The following is a 23,730-nucleotide window of genomic DNA, read 5'->3' as shown; positions in this document are numbered from 1 at the left end:
CCACTTAAATTCTCCATATGACTTGCCTTCCCTTGCTACTCCCCAAAATGCCTCTCCATGTTTTGACAAGAGGCTGCTTTTCAAAGCCCTGAGGAAATAAGGAGTTGTTTAAACATGAAGGAGCCCTACAATAACCCTGTACCCAGAAGGACTCTCTTCTTTTTGTTCTGCTTCTAGACCCTCCCTGGCTCTTCTTTGCAGTTTTGTATTGGTGCCAAGACACCTCTTCCCACCAGCAATTGCTGACTGACAGCCCTCTCTTGATTCCAGCTTCTGCCCAATATTTTCCTTAATGGCTTAAAGCTTCAAGGGTAAACAAGATAATAATAGAAAATGCAATTAACAAGAGCTTGATACACTCCAGCATCCATCTATTTTAATTTGGGTCTCAAGTACTCTACATTCAGCCAGTTTCTATATACAAAGCAGTATTCATCTGAATGTGATATTCACAGAATGTAGTAAGAGCCACATTCAGCCTCAAATAAATAAGTGCATTTTAAAAAATCTTAGTTAAGGCAGAGAATGTGAGGGGAAAAAAGAAAATAAGATATTTGTAAATTTTAAATGAGTCTTTTGCAATGTTTAAAAAATCTTGTAACAAAGACACCCCCCAGCTATAAAAAACAGTAATTATGTTATCACCTTAAAAGATTTGATTTCTATGGTCTGGTATTTTATTTTTATTTTACTTTATTTTACTTCAGTGTAGAGATGAGGTTTTTGCCATGTCACCCAGGCTTGTCTCGAACTCCTGGATTCAAGAGGTTCACCTACCTTGGCCTTCCAATGTATTGGGATTACAGGCATGAGCCCCTGCATTGGTCAGAGGAGTTAATTCTCTCTCTCTCTCTCTATTTGTTTCTCTCTCTCTCTCTCTATTTTTTTGAGACAGGGTCTCAATCTGTTGCCCAGGCTGGAGTTCAGTGGCTCCATCTCAGCTCACTGCAACCTCCGCCTCCCAGGCTCAAGCAGTTCTCCTGCCTCAGCCTCCTGAGGAGCTAGGATTACAGGTGTGCACCACCATGCCCGGCTAATTTTTGTATTTTTAGTAGAGACGTGGCTTCACCATGTTGCCCAGGCTGGTCTCTAACTCCTGACCTCAAGTGATCCGCCTGCCTTGACCTCCCAAAGTGCCGAGATGACAGGTGTGAGCCACTATGGTTGGCCCTCTGGGCTAGCGTTTTAAAGGGGGCATATGCCACTGGTCAAAACAGGGAAATAAAATCAGAATTTCAAAAGTTGTCCCAAGCAATCACGATAGCAAACCCTCATTGAAAATTCCAGCCCTGCCATTCAAATCAGCATGTTCCACTGCCATATCCCTCTGCCCCTGAGTATCTGTCTTCCTGTCCTTTAGAGGTACTCAGGAGAAAATGGTTTCAGATATATAAGAAAAACAACATAGATCACTCTTTGGCTACACACCATACCTAAAGTAGAATGTGAAGTGGATTAGAGAAGCAGACAAAACTGTCTCTTAAAAGATAATTTCCTCTATATGGCCCTGAAAAGCCACTTGGTCTCTATTTCAACCTAATAAAATGAATAGGCAGCAAATAAAAGGTTTTGAGGGAAAAAGGCTAGCTGGCATCATCTCACTGAAAATAATGCTTTCATTTCTGTGAGGAACAAATGAAATGATCTCAAGCAGAAGGAAAATTTCTAGTTAAAAATAAAGAAAGCTTTATGAACCAATATGGTTGATTTATTTCTGTTTTATCACTGTATATTCATTCTCATATTTGGGGACAGCTGAGGAACGATCTTAGCTGGAGGGCAGAAGCCACAAACTGGGTGTGAATGTCTTTAGCACCTGTAAGAAAAATCTCAATTTCAGAGATATTAAAATGTGCAACAAAGAAACTAAAATTTATTCATTTGTGATTGTAAGGGATTAATGACTGAGATGCAACCCAGATATGCCAAAATATGAAAAAATGAGCATCTTAGAATGTATAAAATATGATATGTAGATTTCTCTGGTGACATCAGACAATAAGATGTTCCCTGGTTACATCCTGCCGTGAATCCTCTCCTAGAGCCCTTTGGCACATGGGGGCCTGAGACAGGGCTTAACCTTTCCAGAAGAGCCTCCACAGTTGTGAGACTGAAAACTTTCTTCTGCATTCCAGATGACTGAGGCTTCCCTGTCAATGTCAAATCAGTATACCTAAATAGTTTTTACCTAGCAGTGCTTCCCTTTCCTATAGGAACTTCCCTTTGTTTTACTTTTCCCTTTATGCTGTAAGTCAGTAACACCCAACAAAGTGTGGAAAATGTTCACTGAGAAATCAGAACCCTAACAAAACTTTTGTGCTGGATCCTCCAAACTATTCCAGACTATAAAATCATAAATTTCAGATTTCCATCCATACGTAGAAAAGAAGAGTCAGATGAGTGGAGACTTCATCAGCAGCTGCTGTTCTCTGACCCCCTTCACTTCCTCCATCTAGGTGACTCTGCCAGCTTCCTCTTGTAGGTCTCAAGCTTAGCATCTTTGTGGATTGATTCCTTCCCTAAAGAAATGGCATGTTCTATGTCCTATTCATCAGAACCTCCACCTTCAAAATTCTTCAGCCAATATCCAAGAGTTGTGAAAACCTAAGCAACATAGGAATCAATTGCCTTTGACAAAACTTTTCCCATCCCTGAGTTTGTCCTGGAGATCAATGCAGCAACAGAACTGCAAAAATATCAGACTAATGAACAGAAAGTTTCATGTTACTTTATCAAAAATAGTATAATATTTGGAAGAAGTGTTTTTTTTCAAAGCATAAATACATGTATTAATTCTTCCTAATTATAAAGTTCTCTTTACAAAGATGCAAAAAGTATAGGCCTACATAAAGTATAAAATAGAAGTTACCCCACATATAATTTTCTTTCTTTCTTTTTTTTTGAGATGGAATCTTGCACTGTTGCCCGGGCTGGAGTGCAGTGGCACAATCTCCGCTCACTGCAACCTCTGCCCCCTGGGTTCAAGCGATTTTCCTGCCTCAGCCTCCCAAGTAGCTAGAATTTCAGGTGCCTGACACCATGCCCAGATAATTTTTTGTATTTTTAGTAGAGATGGGGTTTCACCATGTTGGCCAGGCTGGTCTCAAACTCCTAACCTCGTGATTCGCCCACCTCGGCCTCCCAAAGTGCTGGGATTATAGGCGTGAGCCACCATGCCAGGACCCCCCATATGATTCTCTATGCAGAGATGATGACTTAAGAGTTTGATATACATGTACTCTAATATATAATAATAAGATATACTGTACTTTACTTACTTTTTCACTTATGAACATATTATATTGATAATGAATTAATATTCTAAAGCACTTAGAACAGTACCTTGCACATGGTAAGCATTATACAAGTACTTATTAAATACATGAAATAAATAATAAAACAGCAAATAATTATAGAGTATATACTATGTGTCTATAATAACTAATAATCAAGCATCCTAAGAGGTAGGTTCTGCTTTTATCTCTATTTTAGAGAAGAGGAAGCTGAGGCTCAGAGATGGAAAGCAGACCCAAGTCACATATGCGGTAGATAATTTTAGAAGTTAATGTATATAAATCCATCTCATTCTTTTTAATGGCTGCATGGAATTTCATCACATATTTAGGTGGTGTCCTATTGAAGCAAATTTAAGTTCTTTACAACTTTTTACTAAGTAACTTTCTAACAAATAATCTTGAACATACACTTGTGCAAATATTCTTTTAGATAAATTGTCAGAAGTTAAATTGCTGAGACAAATCTATACACATTTTAAAGCTTGATTTTTATTTTTCATAAACCTCCATGGGGCTATACCAAATTGTAAGGATAGATGAAAGTGATAGTTTCCCCACACTCTATTGTTATCCTAATTGTTGTCCCTTATAAATAATCTGTCTTCAATATTTTAAGATAATCTCTTTGTCTTTGATGTTTCCTTGTGATTTGACTGGGTGTGAAATGCTTATTTCTCTGCTCTTCATTTTTACCGATTGGGACTTGGTGTGCTTCACGTACTTGAAGATTTAAGTCTTTCATCAATGCTGGAAGGTTCTTAGTCATCATGTTTTTGAGTATTGCCTCTCATATTTTCTGTAATATATCTTTTATCATTTCTTAAATTCAATTTCATCTTTTCTATGCTTTCAAAATCTTTCTGCACTGAATTCTAAATTCTGAAGAGCTGATTTCTAATGGCTGAATTATCTCTTTATCTCTAATATACTATTACTCATCCATTGAATTTTACTTTTAATTATGTGTTAAAATTGTGTTTAATTATTTATCAAAACCACCTGTCTTCCTAATTTATTTATTTATTTAATTTTTTTTTTAGACAAAGTCTCACTCTGTTGCCCAGGCTGGAGTGTAGTGGTGCAATCTTGGCTCACTGCAACCTCTGCCTCCTGGGTTTAAGAGATCCTTTTGTCTCAGCCTTCTGAGTAGCTGGGACTACAGGCGTGCACCACCACGCCCGGCTAATTTTTGTATTTTTAATAGAGACAGGGTTTCACAATGTTGGCCAGGCTGGTCTTGAACTCCTGACCTCAAGTAATCTGCCTGCCTTGGCCTCCCAAAGTGCTGGGATTACAGGCATGAGTCACTGTGCCTGGCCCTAATGTATTTTTGTTGTCCTTATTCCTCCTTTTGCATTTTTAATTACTTTAAGCATACTTATAATTTCTATGATGTTATTTGGTTAACTGAATTTTCTTTGTATATTATGTTGGACAACACTCACTCAAGGTAGGTTGTTTTCTGTAGGTGTGACAATTTTGCATTGTGAACTCATCCTCAGTGTAGGTATATCCATGAAAAGCCTATGTAACCTGGGTAAAGTGCTTCTTCTTTTAGCTTTTTTTTCTTGTTAAATTTTTGGCCTGGAACCAATGTTTTGTGTGTATGTGGGTTTTTTGGCCTGGAACCAATGTTTTATGTGTATGTAGGTTTTTTTTTTTATTTTTTTATTTTGAGACAGGATCTCACTCTGTTGCCCAGGCTGAAGTGCAGTGGCACAATCTTGGCTTACTGCAGCCTCCACCTCCCAGGTTCAAGCCATCCTCCCACTTCAGGCTCCCAAATAGCTGAGACTACAGGCATGTACCACCACACCTGGCTAATTTTTATATTTTTTGTAGAGATGGAGTTTTGCCATGTCGCCCAGGTTGGTCTCCAGTGCTCAAGCCATCAGCCTCCCAAAGTGCTGGGATTACAGGGGTGAGCCACTGTGCCCAGCCTGAAACCAGTTTGTGTGTTCATTTTTCCAGCTGAGAATTCCCAGACTGTGCTGATGGTATTAAGTCAATATCAAGCCTATGGAAGCTATAGTCCTGAGTGTTGAATATTCACTCCTAAGATGACCTGGTTTTTTCTCCCTCACGACTAAAGACAGACAAGCCATTGTGTTGTGTTTTTGTGCCCAAAGATGGAATTTTTGGCCCATCTTTCTACTTTTGTGGTTCTCAGCTTTATACAAGGGTCTGAATGCTAACCTCCACTTCACATGGGCCAAGACCCTGTCTCCTGCCCCTTTAAGGGTCTTCAAACCAATCTCCTAGCTTATGGAGATGAGCACCTGTCCCACTACCTTTAGAACAATAAGAAACCAGCTCATTGAGCTTATGGTTTTTGCAGTTCCTGTCCATTTCAAGCTTCCAGAGATTTATATTTTATTCTTATCAGTTATACAACTAGCCCAGCATTTCCGGGCTAGTTGGAAGATTTTCATATTATCTTGTCTGTTATATTGCTGGAGCTATAGTGTTTAATCCTAGGCTCATATCTGAGGATATTTCATATTTGGATATTAAATCATATGTATGGCTGGGCATGGTAGCTCATGACTATAATCCCAACATTTTGGGAGGTCAAGGCTGGAGAATTGCTTGAGGAGTTTGAGACCAGCCTGGGCAACATAGCAAGACCCTGTCTCTATGAAATAAAATAAAATAAAATAAAATGAAATAAAATAAAATAGCTGAGCACAGTAGTGCACACCTGTAGCCCCAGCTAATCAAGAAGCTGAGGTGGGAGAATCACTTAAGCCTAGGAGTTTGAGGCTACAGTAAGCTATGATTGTGCCATTGCACTCTAGCCTGAGCAACAGAGCGAGACTTTGTCACAAAACAAAACAAACAAACAAGAAAGACGGAAAGAAAGAAAAGAAAAGAAAGAGAAATTATAGGTGTATTTGGTACCTAAAGATTCCATGATTCATGCTTCAATCTCTCTTTTGCAATAGTCTCAAATCCTTTGCCCTATTTTCCTTCCTGACAAAACTCCAACACTTATGTCTTGCCTTTGAATTTAGCTTTCTGCTATTTTCTGAACTTACACCTGTACAGCAGAGCAACACTGGAGGGAAAAACCCTGCAACCATGTGGATTGATGCTACTCCATATTCACAGTCCTGCTCTCTACTAAAACTTTAATGCTGCCCTACAATCCTGGTTTACTTTGTGAGTCATCTCTCCCATTCCACAGCTATTTTAGAACTCACTTCATCCCCACCCCCTTCCCTGACCCTTTAACAAAAGTGTTTTCAAAAGATAACCCTAATTTCTCCTTCCTAGAGGAAATAGAGACCATAAGAACAGAATTTTCTCAAATTCCATCCATCATACTTATGAACTGATTCATACTGAAAACTTCCCTCTTCTCCTTTCTTCCTATTACAAGGACATTCTGTCTTCCTGTCTAAGGAGAGTAACCATATAATTTATCGTGGAAGCTTGGATACTTCTGAAAGTAAAAGAGAGACTCTATTAATAATGATTCCAGGACAACAGGTGTAAACCAGAACTGTCCTGGGAAAACCAGAACATGTGGTCACCCTCTGTATACAGTTTATCATTCTACTTGGCCCCCAAATACAAACCTTGTGCATTATCCAGCACCACATTTCATTGAGTATTTTGTTCTCTTATGTATGTTCAAATTATTCTTCTCTCTGAGCTCAGTCTCATTAATATTTTAACATTTAAATTTTTTTACATTTCAATATTTTTCGAAGAGAAATCTTGCAATGCAACGTGATCTACACACCAAACATAGCTCCAGCTACTGCTCCCTTTTTTGACTCCTCCCCTATCTCTGAAAAATTTATCAAAAAATTTGTCAATACCTCCTGTCTATTTTTTTTCAGCTCCCATCCTCTCCTTCATTTGCAGAATTCTGGTTTTCCCCTCATTTTCATCTAGATACTTCTCTTGACAATGTCACACAGGACTATCTCATTCTTTAATAGAACAGACAGTATTCAGCCTGACTCAAATTCTTAGACACAGCTATCTGTGCAGCCTTGTGTAAGTTAGCTATCCTCTCTATTCCTCTGTTTCCTAAAATGGCAGAATATAGGGCCCTTGTTACAGACTTTTAGTGAGAATTAAACAAGATAATCCACATAAAACATTTAGCCTCAATGGAACCTTTTAAAATGTTAGCCTTACCATTGGACATCCTTTCAGAAAGACATCCATGCTGCACCATGCTTGAGTTAGATGGTTCCATCAATAATTCTGTATGTCACCGTTTGAACATTTTAAGGCAAGACCAAAGTATAGGATACCTTTACATTTCCATTGCAGAGGTCCAGCAGTCTGAGAATGGCAATCTAGAAAGGGAGCTTTACTTCTGTGTGGTAGGGTGTTTCTTTCACATTTGTTACAACAAAGATTTAGTTAACACATTGTACTCAATCCATGGCCTGGCATGTTTATCTTTATTAGAGGCTATCAATGACAAAACTCTATCTTTTCCTGTATGCCCATCTGTGTTAAGTGTAGCCAGCACCAAATGGCACCATAGAGTTCTGATTCGATATAGTCATTGCATAACTAATTTGCAGAGTTACGACTTGATACATACATATGCTCATCTGCCCCAACTGACGATGGCCCTGCCTCATCATCTTCAGTCCTCATCATTGCCAAACTAGCAGGCATCTGCATGTACTTTTGAGGTTTTTCCAGTCATTTCTCAGTTGCTTTTTTTTTTAAAAAAACTTGTTCTGAGTTGTAGGTTGAGTTAGCCTTACCTCTAAATAGGTCACGTCTACATTATATCTTATGAAAATACCTCAACTATTTATTCAAGTGGAAGTCAACCTTTCAGAGCTTCCAGAGCCAAAGCAAATTTGTTACAATTTTATGTTTTAATCATAATAAGTATAGTAGATTCCATTTATTAAATGCTTATTATGTACCAGCAATTGTGCTAAGCATGTCACATATTTTGGCTATTTTAATAGGGACTAAGATGAGGGTAGAAATAGACATGTGTGCTAAATGTGTGCGAAAATCATCTTACCTACAGTTAGAGTAACTTTAAATGATATTATGAGCTCTCAGTTCTAGTAAATTTAATACAATCTCTAGCATATATTAACTTTTAAAGCACTAAGCATGACCATTTAAAGGTTACGAGAAAAGAGGCAGTATTCAGTGTTACTGACAGGCATGATACAAAATTAAATGGTAACACAAAACCAAACTGTATAATAACTCCAACTAATGGAGTTCGGTGATAATTTTCTCTAGGTCAAAGGTAAAGCAAGTTGTTTTAATATCTATGAAGCTAGTGACCTAAATGATCAGTATTAAATATTATAATACAGAAAGCTTATTTTTAATATCTTAAAGAGAAAAACTCTTTGTGATATTTTATACAAATGGATAGCATTAATTCTGCATCATTCCTTAGACAGAACAAGAAAACACTGGATCTAGGCAGACAGATATTCAGTGAGTCTGAATGTGTGTCTGGGTGGGTTTGTAGGTTTATTTAGTTTTTACTGAATAAATCATATCAACTGGTTGTTGAATACGGAGCTTCAAATAGCACTGATTATTTAGAAGATATTAAATTACAGCAACTTGCTGAAAATGTATTTTTATATTCTGACAGCCACTATTCCCACCAACCTCATTATTTTCCATGAGGAATTAATGAAAATTTTATGAGCAATTGGTACAATGACATAATAAAGATGTTACCTCAATTGGAGGCAAATGTGGGAAACGAGATCATTAAAGCTGTGCCAGGAATGTCCACCAAGGAAATAAAAATAATCTTAAAGGAGTTAATAGAAAACTATATGAGTGAGAAGGAAATATGCAGAAAAGGATAGATTTTGGCCTAAGGAAAGTAGGATAGAATCAAAGTAAAATATGGAGAACTCTTCAAGTTTTTTCCTGATTGAACTGTAATTTGTGCCAGTATGTGATACTCTAACACTTATCAATCAGATAAGAGAAAAGCAGAAAAATAGATGATAATTCTTATAGCCAACATTTATTGAGGGTGCACAAAGGACCAGATGCTCTGCTAAACACTATCAACACCTAACTTCATTAAATAGAGCAAACCCCACTTAACAGGTGAGAAAGCTAGGAGCCAAAGATGTTAATTCTCTGGCATACAACAGGAAGAGCTAGGAAGGGTTTGTACTCAGTTTATTCGCCTAATAGAGGTGTGCTGATAGTTCTTTTTAAGCAAAATGTGGTGCAATTTTAGGTCAAGAAGGACCCGACTAACAAGCAAATAGAACACCTAGACCTATTTGGATTCTGATTTCTCAGTGAAGACCTTTCACACCAAGTTATTGAATTAGCTGATTAAAAAATATTTTCAGAAAGAAAAGAAAAACAATTTTGATAACATAACTCATAGAACTGGGATTATTTTTGGCTTTACGATTTGAGTTAATTTTTTTTTTCAAGCTTTGTGATAGAACACTATCTGAAAATAGCTACTTTTTCCTCCTTATCACATCTTTTTAAAGTTGTTCTATATGATTAAAAAGATTAAAATTATTATGCTCAAGTCTTTAAATGAGGGAAGAATTGTCCAAACCAGGAAGACATTCTAAAATGGGTTTCTATTATTTTACTGTTACAGTAAATTTAGTCTGTTTTGGTAAAAATTACCAGTGATTGTGAGTAATCAATGGAATATGACCTTTTATACTATGAAAATTTCTTTCTTTTTTCAGTTTTCCTTTTCTGTTATCATAAGCTTGACCTTATGGCCTAATATCTGGAACAACTGAGGGAAATGGGCTGCCCACATCTCTTCTCTCCCAAGCCCAGGTGCAGCCTTCACAGTAGACAGTGAGGCCCCTGGTCACACAGTCAGGGGAAGAAATGTAGCTCCTTACCCTCAACTTCCAGCTTCACCACTTTGGAATATGCTGTCCCGAGGCTGTTTTTTGCCACACATCGATACTGCCCTGCATCTTCCTTTTGTACGTTATGAATCCTCAAGCTCCCAGATTCAAGAACTGCAATTCGGGAATTTTCCTGCCAGAGATAGGGACATGAATTCAAAAATGTTTATGGGTCTATCAAGGATACATTTGCCAAATATCATCAACTTATTGTCATCACTATTATCATCATCAAAGATATCGCTTTGACCTTTATTGGCCACTTATTATGTAAAACATACAATATTAAATGAAATAGTGCAAGAGTACCTAAATTAATCTTCACCAGGGTCCTATGAGGTATAGTTTATTTTTATTTTCTTTCATCCCATGAGTGTGTATATATATATATTATATATATAATATGTATATGTATAATATATATATGTATATGGGCTTATTTTGCTTCCCCAAAGTCACAGCTAAATCTGATTAAAAGCATTGCTTTTAGAAGGGGGAAATGTTGCAGAGTGGGGTGGTGAGACATACAAAACTACATACTGGGTATAATGTACAGCACTCAGGTAATAGGCACACTAAAATCTCAGACTTGGCCACTATACAGTTCATCCTTGCAACCAAAAACCACTAGTACCCCAAAAGCTATTGAAATATAAATAAATAAACACATTGCTTTTAACTATCAGGTTTACCTTGCACCCTAGATGGTATCTTTAGAAGAGTACATGTCCTTTGAAATACTAGAAAATTTCACACATAATATTAAAATTACTCTTTGGAGTTTAAATATTACATCTGTCTTTTCTGTTTTGAACCCTAAATTCAGTAACATAAGTACAACCACCCTTGTTTGTCACTGTAGGAAATGCACCAAGATTTATAACAAGAGGAAAGCCAGATAATTAATCATTAAAAATTAGCAATATTTATTTTATTTTAAATAAAGCAAAGCTGAGCAATTTTATACCTTAGTTCAGTTAATTGACATAAAGTGACACCTTTGTATTCCTCTTAAAATATACTATGCATTGTTAAATGAAAAACATAGTCTGTAATCTTTTAGGTGATACAAAGATGGAAAGACAATAATGATGCCTCATAATAATTTATCAGTAAATGTGGGGATAAGATACAGAGGCAGTACAAAATAAGCATATAGATAATAACTTTTTTTTTTTTTTTTTTTGAGATGGAGTCTCATTCTGTTGCCCAGGCTGGAGTGCAGTGGTGAGATCTTGGCTCACTTGCAACCTCTGCCTCTCGGGTTCAAGTTATTCTCCTGCCTCAGCCTCCTGAGTAGCTGGGATTATAGGCACACACCATCACACCCAGCTAATTTTTGTATTTTTAGTAGAGACAGGATTTCGCCATGTTGGCCAGGCTGGTCTTGAACTTCTGACCTCAGGCCTTGGCATCCTGAAGTGCTGGAATTACAGGCGTGACTACTCTTCGTGACTCAGGAGGGATTTGCCAAGGTATTTGTGTATGAGTCTTGAGTCTTTTCGCCTAACTTCTCTCCAGAGATCTCATTTCTTTTCTTCCGAACCTTGTCTCCCTCCCTCCTTCCAGAAACTGTCAGTTCTAAAGCCTGGGTTTTAGTTTTTCTTTTTCATCCCCTAAGTCTCAGATTCAACATTAAAAAAATAAATGATTTAGCCAGCCAACAAATACAAAGGATTCCAGGTTTGCTTTTTCATTGCCTCCTTTTCTATCTTTAACATTATTGGTTCCCATCTCTTTTTTTCCCTAGCCAGACCTAAATGAAATGCCATGCAGTTTGCATATATGCAAACAGAAATATTTACATTTGCTTAAAATGTACATGGAAACTACTTTATACTAGAAGTTTGTAAGTGTGTAACTGAGTGTGTAAAGAAATGTTATATTTTAAAATACATTTTATATATGTGTTTTAAGATCATAACCACTTACCCTGAGAGGGCTGTCTCCCTTTATCCAAGACACTGATGGTTTGGGATTACCCATTGTAGTACATGGTAGGACTGCTTTTAATCCCTCTATTATTTTCACATTTATGGGAGGACGAGTTATTTTAGGTTCTAAAAAGAAATGAAAATTCATAATAAATAAGGCAATATGGCTTTATTAAACCTAGAGTTTCTAACTTTCAATTTAATTCTAAATATCTGTTTTGAGAATCATTTGAGGCATGTTACATTACAAAATTCACCAAATGCAAAGACAGTTTTCCTCAGTAGATCTCAAACAGAAATCAGTTTAGAAACACTTGGTTGTCTCTGCTTTATTAGAATCTTACTAGCAAAACACAAATTTATGAAAAATATTAACAGCGTGAAGTTACCATAGCATTCTTCATTTTAAAAGATAATTAATAAAAGCTGATTAACATAGGCTGTCACCATAGCAATTCAACATTATTTAATTCATACTGATAGACATAAAACATTTGAAAAGAAAATTTTGATATAACTATATTCTTACCTAGTTATAAATTATGACCTATTTTCCCTTTAGCTTCCATCTTAATTTGACTATTAAATTTGATGATTATTAATTAAATACATTCATTCTCTAGAAAGTAAACCAGATATTATTATATTAACAATCAGAAGAAATTCTGTCATACAATTTGGGGGGACTCAATTCTGTGAAGCAAACATGTAATTTACTGTTCAAACACTTTTAATCTTTCAGAAGAAATAGTTTATGCCAGTTAATTTTTATTCTCAAATATGAAACTTTCAAAGAAAGTTATTAAATCTAATATACAAAAGAATTGATAAGTTCAGGATGCCAGTTATTTTAGTACTATTCGTAAAATAGTTAAAACTACATTTATGTCCTTAGGAATTTTACGTTACAGATACAGAGGCGGACTTCGCAAGAGAGACTACTGAGCAATGGACACGTTTTATTTCTTGCAGGACATGTGCCGTAACCAATTTGTTATTTTGACAAAGGAAGGCATGAAATATGGACTTTGTTTTCTTCTACTTCAATGTGAGGGAGAGGAGTGGGGGCTTTGGTGTTGTTGGTGGTAAGAGATACTTGCAAAGCTTTCATGACCTGTTGGGTTTTTTTGTTGTTGTTTTTTTTTGAGACGGAGTCTCGCTCTGTCGCCCAGGCTGGAGTGCAGTGGCGCGATCTCGGCCCACTGCAAGTTCCGCCTCCCGGGTTCATGCCATTGTCCTGCCTCAGCTTCCCGAGTAGCTGGGACTACAGGCGCCCACCACCACACTCGGCTAATTTTTTTTTTTTTTTTTTTTTTTTTGTATTTTTAGTGGAGACGGGGTTTCACCCTGTTGTCAGGATGATCTTGATCTCCTGACCTCGTGATCTGCCCGCCTCGGCCTCCCAAAGTGCCGGGATTACAGGCGTGAGACCTGTTGGTTTTTAATCTAAGCATTCACTGCCATTTAGAGTTCCTGTGGCCCTGTGTTATAGCAAAAATACAAGAAAGGCTTTAAAATATAGGAAAATAACAACTTTATTACTTTGCCTGCTATCTATAGCATACAACTCTCCTTCTGATAAAGTGTAAATACCTACATGTAAATACAGTACTGGCCAGGTTCCTCAATTGTGAGTTGTATTGTCATACAGTTGCTGGGAAAAACTTAGCTGAGCACTTGATATTCCTATGACAGTCAAATAAAGTGTTATCTATGCCTTCCATAGGTTCCCTGAACAAGATCTCTATGGTAAAGCTGAGGCACAGATAATGTCTTAGGTAAAGACCTTTGCTTAAAGCAAAAAACTCCTGTCTTCTCAGTGACATGATATCTTGGTCATCTGTTAGGTGAGGGGTGAGGAATTCCCTTTTGGGAAATTGAATGTAAAGTCAACTAGGAATGACTAGGGTATTGACCCATAGCCATGGATCCCCACTGTAAGGGAACATGATTCAGGGTGGAGTCATAAGTACTGACCAATCAGAACTGGTCACCTTAAAGCAGGATGCTGGAAGTATCCCGCTGTGCCAGCATTGAGACTTTAGCTGATGGACCATTAGGAATTTAGGGGAGGGAGCTCTTGGGGGAGGGCTTAAGAGAGCTGGAGTAGTGATAGGGGTTGGGGGATCTCAGGAGCCTTATAAAACAGATCTTTCCAAGAAGTATGGAAGCATTCCAAAATTTTAGCAATTGGAATGGCCACACCGGTGTATATCCACATGAATGGATGAGATCTCCAAAGGAGAGGTTGGAAAAAAGAAGGCAAGAAAAGAAAAGGGGATTTAGTATAGAACCCAAATCAAGAACAATTGGGCCAGAGAGAATATGCAAAACATTCAAAAGAAAGGTAGTGTCACGAAGTAAGGAAATACTTGAATGTGTTTCATCCTCAGAATGAAGTCTTCATTATTTAGCAAATGAGAACATTCCAACTTCCTTATTTGATTTCTTACTTCTCTGCATACTGAAGGGAAGCCTGCATATAGGCAGATCCCCACCTACTTACTCACAGTAAGTACCAAATCAGTATTCCATAAAGTCATGCTATTCCCACCAGCTTTTTATCCTAATTAACTGAACACTCCATGTATATTTATGATCAAAAAATAAAAGATCAATTTGAGAAAAATTGTAAACATAAAAGGATGGAACCCAAACAAAATCAATTTTTTTTTTCTGAAGAAAATAAAAGTAATGCAGGGGAAAAAAGAAAATGTCTTTTTAAAAGATGCACTAGTGATATCCTTAGAAGCTTAAGTGAATATTGTATCATACAAGTGAGTTTGTTATGACAACAGAGACATCAAGGAAATTCTTAGAAATTAAAAATATAGTTTTTAAGACCAAAACACTCAGAATGACAGAATAGTCATACTGGAGACCACATTCATAATATGAAGAAAAAGTAAAAGGAATCTTCAAGAGAGTAGAATATTAAGACATGCAGAAAATATGAGGAGAAAAATTTGAAGTCATAGAGAAAGAAAAAAGAAAAAAAATAGAGAAAATGTACCTTTCAAAAAAGCTTTGGTCTTTAGATCAAAAAGGCCCACCTAGGCTGGGTGCAGTGGCTCACTCCTATAATCTCGATACTTTGGAAGGCCAAGGTGGGAGGATCACTTGAGCACAGGAGTTCAAGACTCAGTATATGCAACATACTGAGAACTTATCTCTACCAAAAAAAAGTAAATAAATAAATAAAAGTAGCCTGGTATGGTTGCTCATGCCTGTAGTCCTAGCTACTTGGGAGGCTGAAGCAGGAGGATTGCTTTAGCCCAAGCAGTCAAGGCTGCAGTGAGCCATGGTCACACAACTGCACTACAGCCTGAGTTACAGAGTGAGATCTTCTCTCAAAAAAACCAAAACAAAACAAAAACCAACCAACCAAAGAAACAAAAAACAAGGCCCACCTAAAACTGAGTAGCAATAATTCTTAAAAATACACCTAATATATTCTTGTCAATTTGTGAAATTTATGAACTCTAGAAAAAAAAGAAAAATCCTAAACTTTTTAAAAGAGACATCAGATTTACTTGTAAAGAAATAAGAAAAAGACTTCTCATCTGCAACAGAGGATATCTACTAAAACTAAAGAAAAGGGCTTTTAAAACTCTCATTCTGCATGCAGCAAAATTATTATCCAACAATGCGAGCAAAATGAAGACTTCCAATCATGCACAAATTCAGGAAATATTTTACATCTTCACACTCTGAAAAAAGTACCTAATGATTTCCTCCAGCAAAATAACAAAAGATAAGAAATAATGAGGAAAGACAACAACACAAAAACTAAAAATAAATGTCCCAAGTAGACCTAAATTCCTCTAATTTGTGTGGTGCCCGTATGTATGGTTATAAGCATGTCAGAGAAGAGAAGATGAAGGTTACATCATTGTAAGATTGACAGTTTGCAAGTAGCAGATGCTTACAGGACAGGAGGCCATGAGATTTAAATACGCTGGTAAGGCAGTGTTTGATGATACATCACCAGGTAGAAGAAAGAACTCAGTATGGAAGGAAATAAAAGCCCCATTGGGGAATCAATGGAAAGGAGAACAGAGACGAATCAAGGTAAGAGAACATGATGGTGCTGGTGATGTTGAGGTTGTATAGCAAGAGTAGGAGAATGAGAGAGACTGAGACACTGTTGTTAGCTGAGAAGGAGACAATGGAAGTTTGTGCCCACAAACTCTACTTGGAGGCAAATCATGAGTATGGGAAACTGTTTTGCTCATCTGACAAGGCTGTACCAAAAAATGTCCATGATGAGAGTGACATACTGAAGCTGAAGATTTTAAATGCAGACTACTTCCAGTGGGTGACAAGGCCAAGAGTGAGTCATCGATTGGGTACGCTGATAAAGAGTTAACACAAACAGGCTCATGCCTGTAATCCCAGAACTTTGGGAGGCCAAAGCAGGCAGATTACTCAAGGTTAGGAGTTTGAGACTGGCCTGGCCAACTTGGCGAAACTCTGACTCTACCAAAAATACAAAAATTAGCAGGGTCCGGTGGCACATGCCTTTAATCTCAGCTACTTGGGAGGCTGAGGCAGGAGAATTGCTTGAACTCAGGAGGCAGAGGTTGCAGTGAGCCATGATCACGCCACTGCACTCCAGCCTGAGCGAGACTCCGTCTCAAAAAATATATATATATTTATTTAAATATATATATTTATATATATACTTATTTAAATATATATTTATATATTTATACTTATATATTTATATATATTTCTATATTTATACTTAAATATATATTTATATATTTCTATATTTATACTTATTTATATATATTTCTATATTTATACTTAAATATATATTTATACATATTTCTATATTTATACTTAAATATATATTTATACTTAAATATATATTTATACTTAAATATATATTTATATATATTCATATATTTATATATATTTATATATTTATACTTAAATATATATTTATATATTTATACTTATATATATATTTATATATTTATACTTATATATGTATATATTTATACTTATATATTTATATATTTATACTTATATATTTATACTTAAATATATATTTATATATTTATACTTAAATATATATTTATATATTTATACTTAAATATATATTTATATATTTATACTTAAATATATATTTATATATTTATAATTATATTAATATATATTATATATTTATATATTTATACTTATATCAATATATAATATATATTTATATATTTATACTTATATTAATATATATAATATATATTTATATATTTATAATATATATTATATATAATTATAATATTTATAATATAATATATAATATATAAATATATATTTATATTTAATATATTTATATATTATATTTAAATATGTATTTTTATGTATATTTATATAATTTATATTTAAATATATATTTATATTTATATTTAAATATATAGTTATATATAAATATAGTTACATATTTATATATTTAAATATATAGTTATATATTATATATAACTATATATAATATATAGTTATATATTATATATAACTATATATAATATATAGTTATATATATAATATATAATATATAATATAATATATATAACTATATATAACTATATATAGTTATATATTTATATATAACTATATATAACTATGTATAGTTATATATAGTTATATATTTATATATAGTTGTATATTTATATATAGTTATATATTTATATATAAATATGTAGTTATATATTTATATATAAATATGTAGTTATATATTTATATATAAATATGTAATAACTACATATTTATATATAGTTGTATATTTATATATAGTTATATATTTATATATAAATATGTAGTTATATATTTATATATAAATATGTAGTTATATATTTATATATAAATATGTAGTTATATATTTATATATAAATATGTAGTTATATATTTATATATAAATATATAGTTATATATTATAATATACTATGTATATTATATAGTATATTACTAATCTATACTAATATATAATATATTATATATACTAAAATATATATTATATAATAAATAATATATAAAAAATATATAAATATATAATATATAAATATATATAACTATATATAACTATATATTTATATATAGTTATATATATAAATATGTATTTTTACATATTTTTATATTTTTTACATATATAAATATGTATTTTTACATATTTTTATATTTTTTACATATATTATATATAAATAAGTATTTTTTACATATTTTTATATTTTTTACATATATTATATATAAACATGTATTTTTATATATAGCTATATATTTATATTTAAATATATATTTAATATATATTTAAATATAAATATATAGCTATATATTTAATATATATTTAAATATAAATATATAGCTATATATTTATATATTTATATAGTATATATGTATATATTATATATTATATAAAATATAAATATATATATTATATTTATATTTAATATAAATATATAGTTTATTTATATAGTTTATATAAATAAACTATATAACTATATGTTTAAATATATAAATATATAGCTATAGTTATATATAGTTATATATAGTTGTATAGTTATATATTTATATTTAAATATATAGTTATACGTATTTATATTTAAATATGTTTTTATATATTTAAATATATATTTGTATATATTTACATATATGTATTTATATTTAAATATATATTTACATATATTTATATATAAATATATATAACAAAAAAACAATAAAACAGTTAACACAAACAACCTAAATGCCCATTAATGATGGACTGGATAATGAAAATGTGGTACATATACACCATGGAATACTACACAGCCATAAAATGGAATGCAATCATGTCCTTTGCAGGGACATGGATGGAGTTGGAAGCCATTATCCTCAGTAAACTAATGCAGGAACAGAAAACCAAACACTGCATGTTCTCACTTATAAGTGGGAGCTAACGATGGGAACACATGAACACATGGGGGGAAACAGCACACACGGGGCCTGTCGGGGGTGTTGGTGTGGGGAGGGAGAACATCAAGAAGAATAGAATGGATGCTAGGCTTAATACCTAGGTGATGGGATGATCTGTGCAGTATACCACCATGGCACATGTTTACCTATGTAAAACACCTGCACATTCTGCAGATGTACCCCTGAACTCAAAATGAAAGTTAAAAAAATAAAATGAAACTACCTTTCCTCACAGTGGCAGACTTACCTTAACGACTACATACGTGTGTACATAGAGATTAAAAGTATGAGCCTTAAAATTGAAAAAAAAGACAAACATCACTGGATTTGTGGAGGTCAAGGAATTGTGAGAATTAAGTGGCTAGTGGTTCTATTTCATGGCTGTTAAAATTTCTTAGGGTAATTGCAGGAGTAGAGATGGATAGAAAGATAGTAAGCCTGGAATCAAAGTTTTTAATAAATATGGGGAAGTGCCTAGAAGAGTAGATGACATGATGAATACAGTTAGAGAAAAGATAGGTCAGAATGGCATAAGCCCTCATCAGAGGAAAGATTTTGTATAGGAATACAAAATAGAATGGTTTAAAAGCAACACTGAGGGCTGGGAGATTACCTACTAGTGTTTGGCAGTCTTGTAGACATGAAGTGGAGAAAATAGAACAGCTTCCACTGAAGCAGAAAATCACTCAGAAGAATATCAAATTTGAAATAAAGCAAAAGGGTAGAAGTGTCTGCAAAGAGGTTAGAAATAAAAAGGGTGTTTGGTTGTGTTTCACAGGTGTAGGGTAAATGTTTCAGAGGAAGGTTTCCTGGTGAAAGAATTCAGGGTGGAAGAAGTCAGGAGATGAGTGAAGGTAAGAAAATGGGAGAGGATAGAGAATTGAGAGGCTTGCCTTAGGGTAGTGGTTGATAGCAGGCATAAGAGGTGTGGGATTAATTGGCCTCAGGGTTGTGCTTGAACTTGAACTTGTCTCACTGCTGAATCACCAGGCCTGAGAAAATCTCTATTTACTGACTGTTTTAAAGTGTACCAAGTCAGGGGGGGCACAGTGGCTCACGCCTGTAATTCCAGCACTTCAGGATGCCAAGGTAGGCGGATCACCAGAGGTCAGGAGTTCGAGACCAGCCTGTCCAACATAGTGAAACCCTGTATCTTCTGAAAATAGAAAAATTAGCTGGGCTTGGTGGCATGCACCTGTAGTCCCAGCTACTCAGGAGCCTGAGGCAGGAGAATCACTTGAACCCAGGAGGTGGAGGTTGCAGTGAACCGAGATCATGCCACTGCACTCCAGCCTGAGCAACAGAGTGAGACTCTGTCTCAAAAAAAAATGTAAAAAATAAATACAAAACTAAGTGTACCAAGTCAACTTTCAAATCAATAGACAAATCTCTTTCCCACTCACTCATCTTCACTTGCAGGGCTCCACAACTCTCCACAGCTCCTCCCACACCATTGTTGGCCGTGCAGCAGTAAACGCCATCATCACTGTCTTCCACACTCAGGATGGTGAGGAGCTGCCCATTCTCCCGGATGCTGTACCGGGTGTCAAAGAGCCTGCAGGTCACAGAAAAAAATGACAGATTAGTGCTTCCTCTGTGATTTTTTTTGCCATGATTAATGTATGAAACCGATGACTTGTTAATGAGGAAGTAGAATAAAGGTGAGAGGAAACTTGAGTGAGTTCTGAATAATAGAATAACCTTACTTGATAATATAAAGCTAACATTATATTCTCATCTTTCTTAGGCTTCAATAGTCAAAGTACCATAGTCCTTCAAAAATGCTTTCAAAGGGTGATGCCTACTGATAAGACAAAATGTAAAGTTTACTTTATTCAGGAAAGCATATAAAACCAAGATATAGGTGTCTTCTCCCAATAAGTTCTGGGAAGTAGCAGCTATTAATAGATAATGAACATGCATATGTATAAATACGATGAACAGAAAGGGTTAATTACTTACAGAAGTAACTAATGATTAGTTGAATATTTATTCTTTCATTAAACAATTACTTACTGAATGCTAACAAGTGCCAGGCACACTTCTAGTTACTTGGGATACATACGGGAGGAAAACAATTTCAAACTATAAAAATATATGCTTTACATATATTATCTATTTAATTATATGCGAACCATTTGTTGAGAAGGGAATTAGGGCAATAGAAAGAAATAGGAAGAGAAGCAGCAACATAAAAGAGAGTTTCTTTTAACCAAATAAGAGTTTTTTTATGCCAAATGCGTGTGGTAAGCAGAATAACACTCCCACAGAGGTTCTTGTTTTAATCACCAAAATCTGTCAATATGTTACCTTATTTTGCAGATGTTAAGAATCTTAAAATGGAGTGTTCTGGACTATTCGAATGGGCCCTGTGTGATAATAAGTATCCTTAAAAGATGGAAGAGAGAGGCAGATTGATAAAGGGAGGTATGACAATGGAGGCAGAGGTCAGAGTAGTGCCGTTGCTAGCCTTATAAGTGGAGTAGGGGGCCAAGGAATGCAGGTGGCCTCTAGAAGCTAGGAAAGGCAAGAAATCAGATTCTTCCCTAGAGCCTCCAGAAGGAACTCAGCCCTGCCAACACTTTGATTTTAGCCCAGAGAGATTTATTTCATACTTGTGACCTCCCGAACTGTAACATACTACGTTTATGTTGTTTTAGGCCACTAAGTTTGTGGTAATTTGTTACGGCAAGGACAAGAAATAAATACAGGTTTTGGTACCTGGAAGTGTGGTGCTGCTGCAACAAATCCCTAAACATGTGGATGTGGCTTTACAATTGATGAATAGTTAGAACCGAAAAAAATTTGAAAAGCATGCTACAAAAAGCCTGTATTTCCTCAAAGAGACTGTTAATAGAAATACGTGTGTTAATGATTCTGCTCCTGAGGAATTGGAAGGAAGAGAGTTGCATGGTAGAGAAAATCTACATCATCTTAAAGAATACCTAAATTATCATAAACAGACTGTTCGTAGAAATATGTATGTTCAAAGCACTACTGGTGAGGACTTGGATGGAAATGAAGAGCATGCTACTGGGAAAAGAAGAAAGGGGGATCCTTGTTATGCAGGACAGAGAACTTAGCTGAATGGTGTCCTGCAGTTATGTGGAAAACAAAGCTTGTGAATGATGAACTCAGATATTTAGCTGAGGAAATTTCTAAGCAGTGTGTCAAAGCTGCGGCCTCATTTCTTTTTGCTTGTTATAGTAAAATTCAAGAGGAAAAGATAAGTGGGAAAAACTGCTAAGCAAAAAAGGAACCAGGACTTGATGATTTGGGATTCTCGGCCTATCCAGTCTGCACAAAATACTAGCAAACCAAATTCAACAATACATTCGAAAGATCATATATCATGACCAAGTGAAACTTATCCCTGGGATACAAGGATAGTTCAACATATGCAAATCAATCAATGTGATACATCATATCAACAGATGAAGGGTAAGAAACATATGATTGTTTCAATATATGCTGAAAAAGCATTTGATAAAGATTCAGCATCCCTTCATGATAAAAACCCTCAAAAAAATAGATGGAAAATGCCTCAAAATAATAAAAGCCATATACGACAGACCCACAGCTAGTAGTATCATACTGAATGGGGAAAAACTGAAGGCCTTTCCTCCAGTCTGGAATGCAACAAGGATGCCCACTGTCACCACTGTTAATTCAACACAGTCCTGGAAGTCCTACCTAGAGCAATCAGACAAGAGAAAGATATTAAGGGCCATCCAAATTGGAAGGGAAGAATTATCTTTGTTTACAAATGATATGCTCTTATATTTGGAAAAACTTAAATACTCCACAGAAAACTATTAGAACTGATAAATTCAGTGAAGTTGCAGGATACAAAATCAACGTACAAAAATCAGTAACATTTGTATATACCAACAATGAACAATATGAAAAATAAATTTAAAAATAATCCTATTTACAATAGCCACACATAAAATTAAATAGCTAGGAATTAATCAAAGAAGTGAAAGATCTCTATAATGAAAACTGTAAGACATCAATGAAAGAAATTCATGAGGACACCAAAAAAATGGAAAAATATTCCATATTAATGGATTGGAAGAATCGATATTATTAAAATGTTCATACTACCGAAAGCAGTCTATAGATTCCATGCAATTCCTATCAAAATACCAATGACATTCTTCACAGAAATAGAAAAAAAAAATCCTAAAATTTATGTGAAACCACGAATGGCCCAGAATAGCCAAAAGAAAAAAGAAAAAAACTGGAGGAATCACATTGCCTTACTTCAAATCATACTACAGAGCTAGAGTAACCAAAACAGCACGGTACTTTCATCAAAAGAGACACATAGACCAATGGGACAAAATAGAGAACCCAGAAATAAATTCATGAACCTACAGTGAACTCATTTCATTTTTGACAGAGGTACCAAGAACATACACTGGGAAAAAGACAGTCTCTTCAGTAAATGATGTGTGGAAAACTGGATATCCATGTACAGAAGAATGAAACTAGACCCCTATCTCTCTCCATATACAAAAATCAAATCAAAATGGATTAAAGATTTAAATCTAAGACTTCAATCTATGAAACTACTCCAAGAAAACATTGGGGAAACTCTCCAGGACATTGGTCTGGGCAAAAATTTCTTGAGAGATACCCACAAGCATAGGCAACCAAAACAAAAATGGACAAATGGGA

At 34.7% G+C, this 23,730-nt stretch overlaps 1 protein-coding gene across 2 annotated transcripts in view; it reads right to left on the bottom strand.

Annotated features, from left to right (window-relative positions):
• The window catches only part of MUSK (muscle associated receptor tyrosine kinase), a 131,689-nt gene that overhangs the window by 92,731 nt on the left and 15,228 nt on the right, over nucleotides 1-23,730 (bottom strand). For both annotated transcript variants that reach the window (XM_019033160.4, XM_063696989.1), the window contains exons 3-5: nucleotides 20,451-20,602; nucleotides 12,098-12,225; nucleotides 10,157-10,298 (exon numbers count right to left, since the gene is read on the bottom strand). In XM_019033160.4, coding sequence (XP_018888705.2) covers nucleotides 10,157-10,298; nucleotides 12,098-12,225; nucleotides 20,451-20,602 — 422 coding nt within the window. The remainder of the gene's footprint in view (nucleotides 1-10,156; nucleotides 10,299-12,097; nucleotides 12,226-20,450; nucleotides 20,603-23,730) is intronic.

Source organism: Gorilla gorilla, chromosome 13 (assembly GCF_029281585.2).
Source record: "Gorilla gorilla gorilla isolate KB3781 chromosome 13, NHGRI_mGorGor1-v2.1_pri, whole genome shotgun sequence".
In the NCBI taxonomy this organism is placed as follows: Eukaryota; Metazoa; Chordata; class Mammalia; order Primates; family Hominidae; genus Gorilla; species Gorilla gorilla.
The sequence above is the reverse complement of the archived record's forward strand: the minus strand, read 5'-3'. Positions and strand labels throughout refer to the sequence as shown.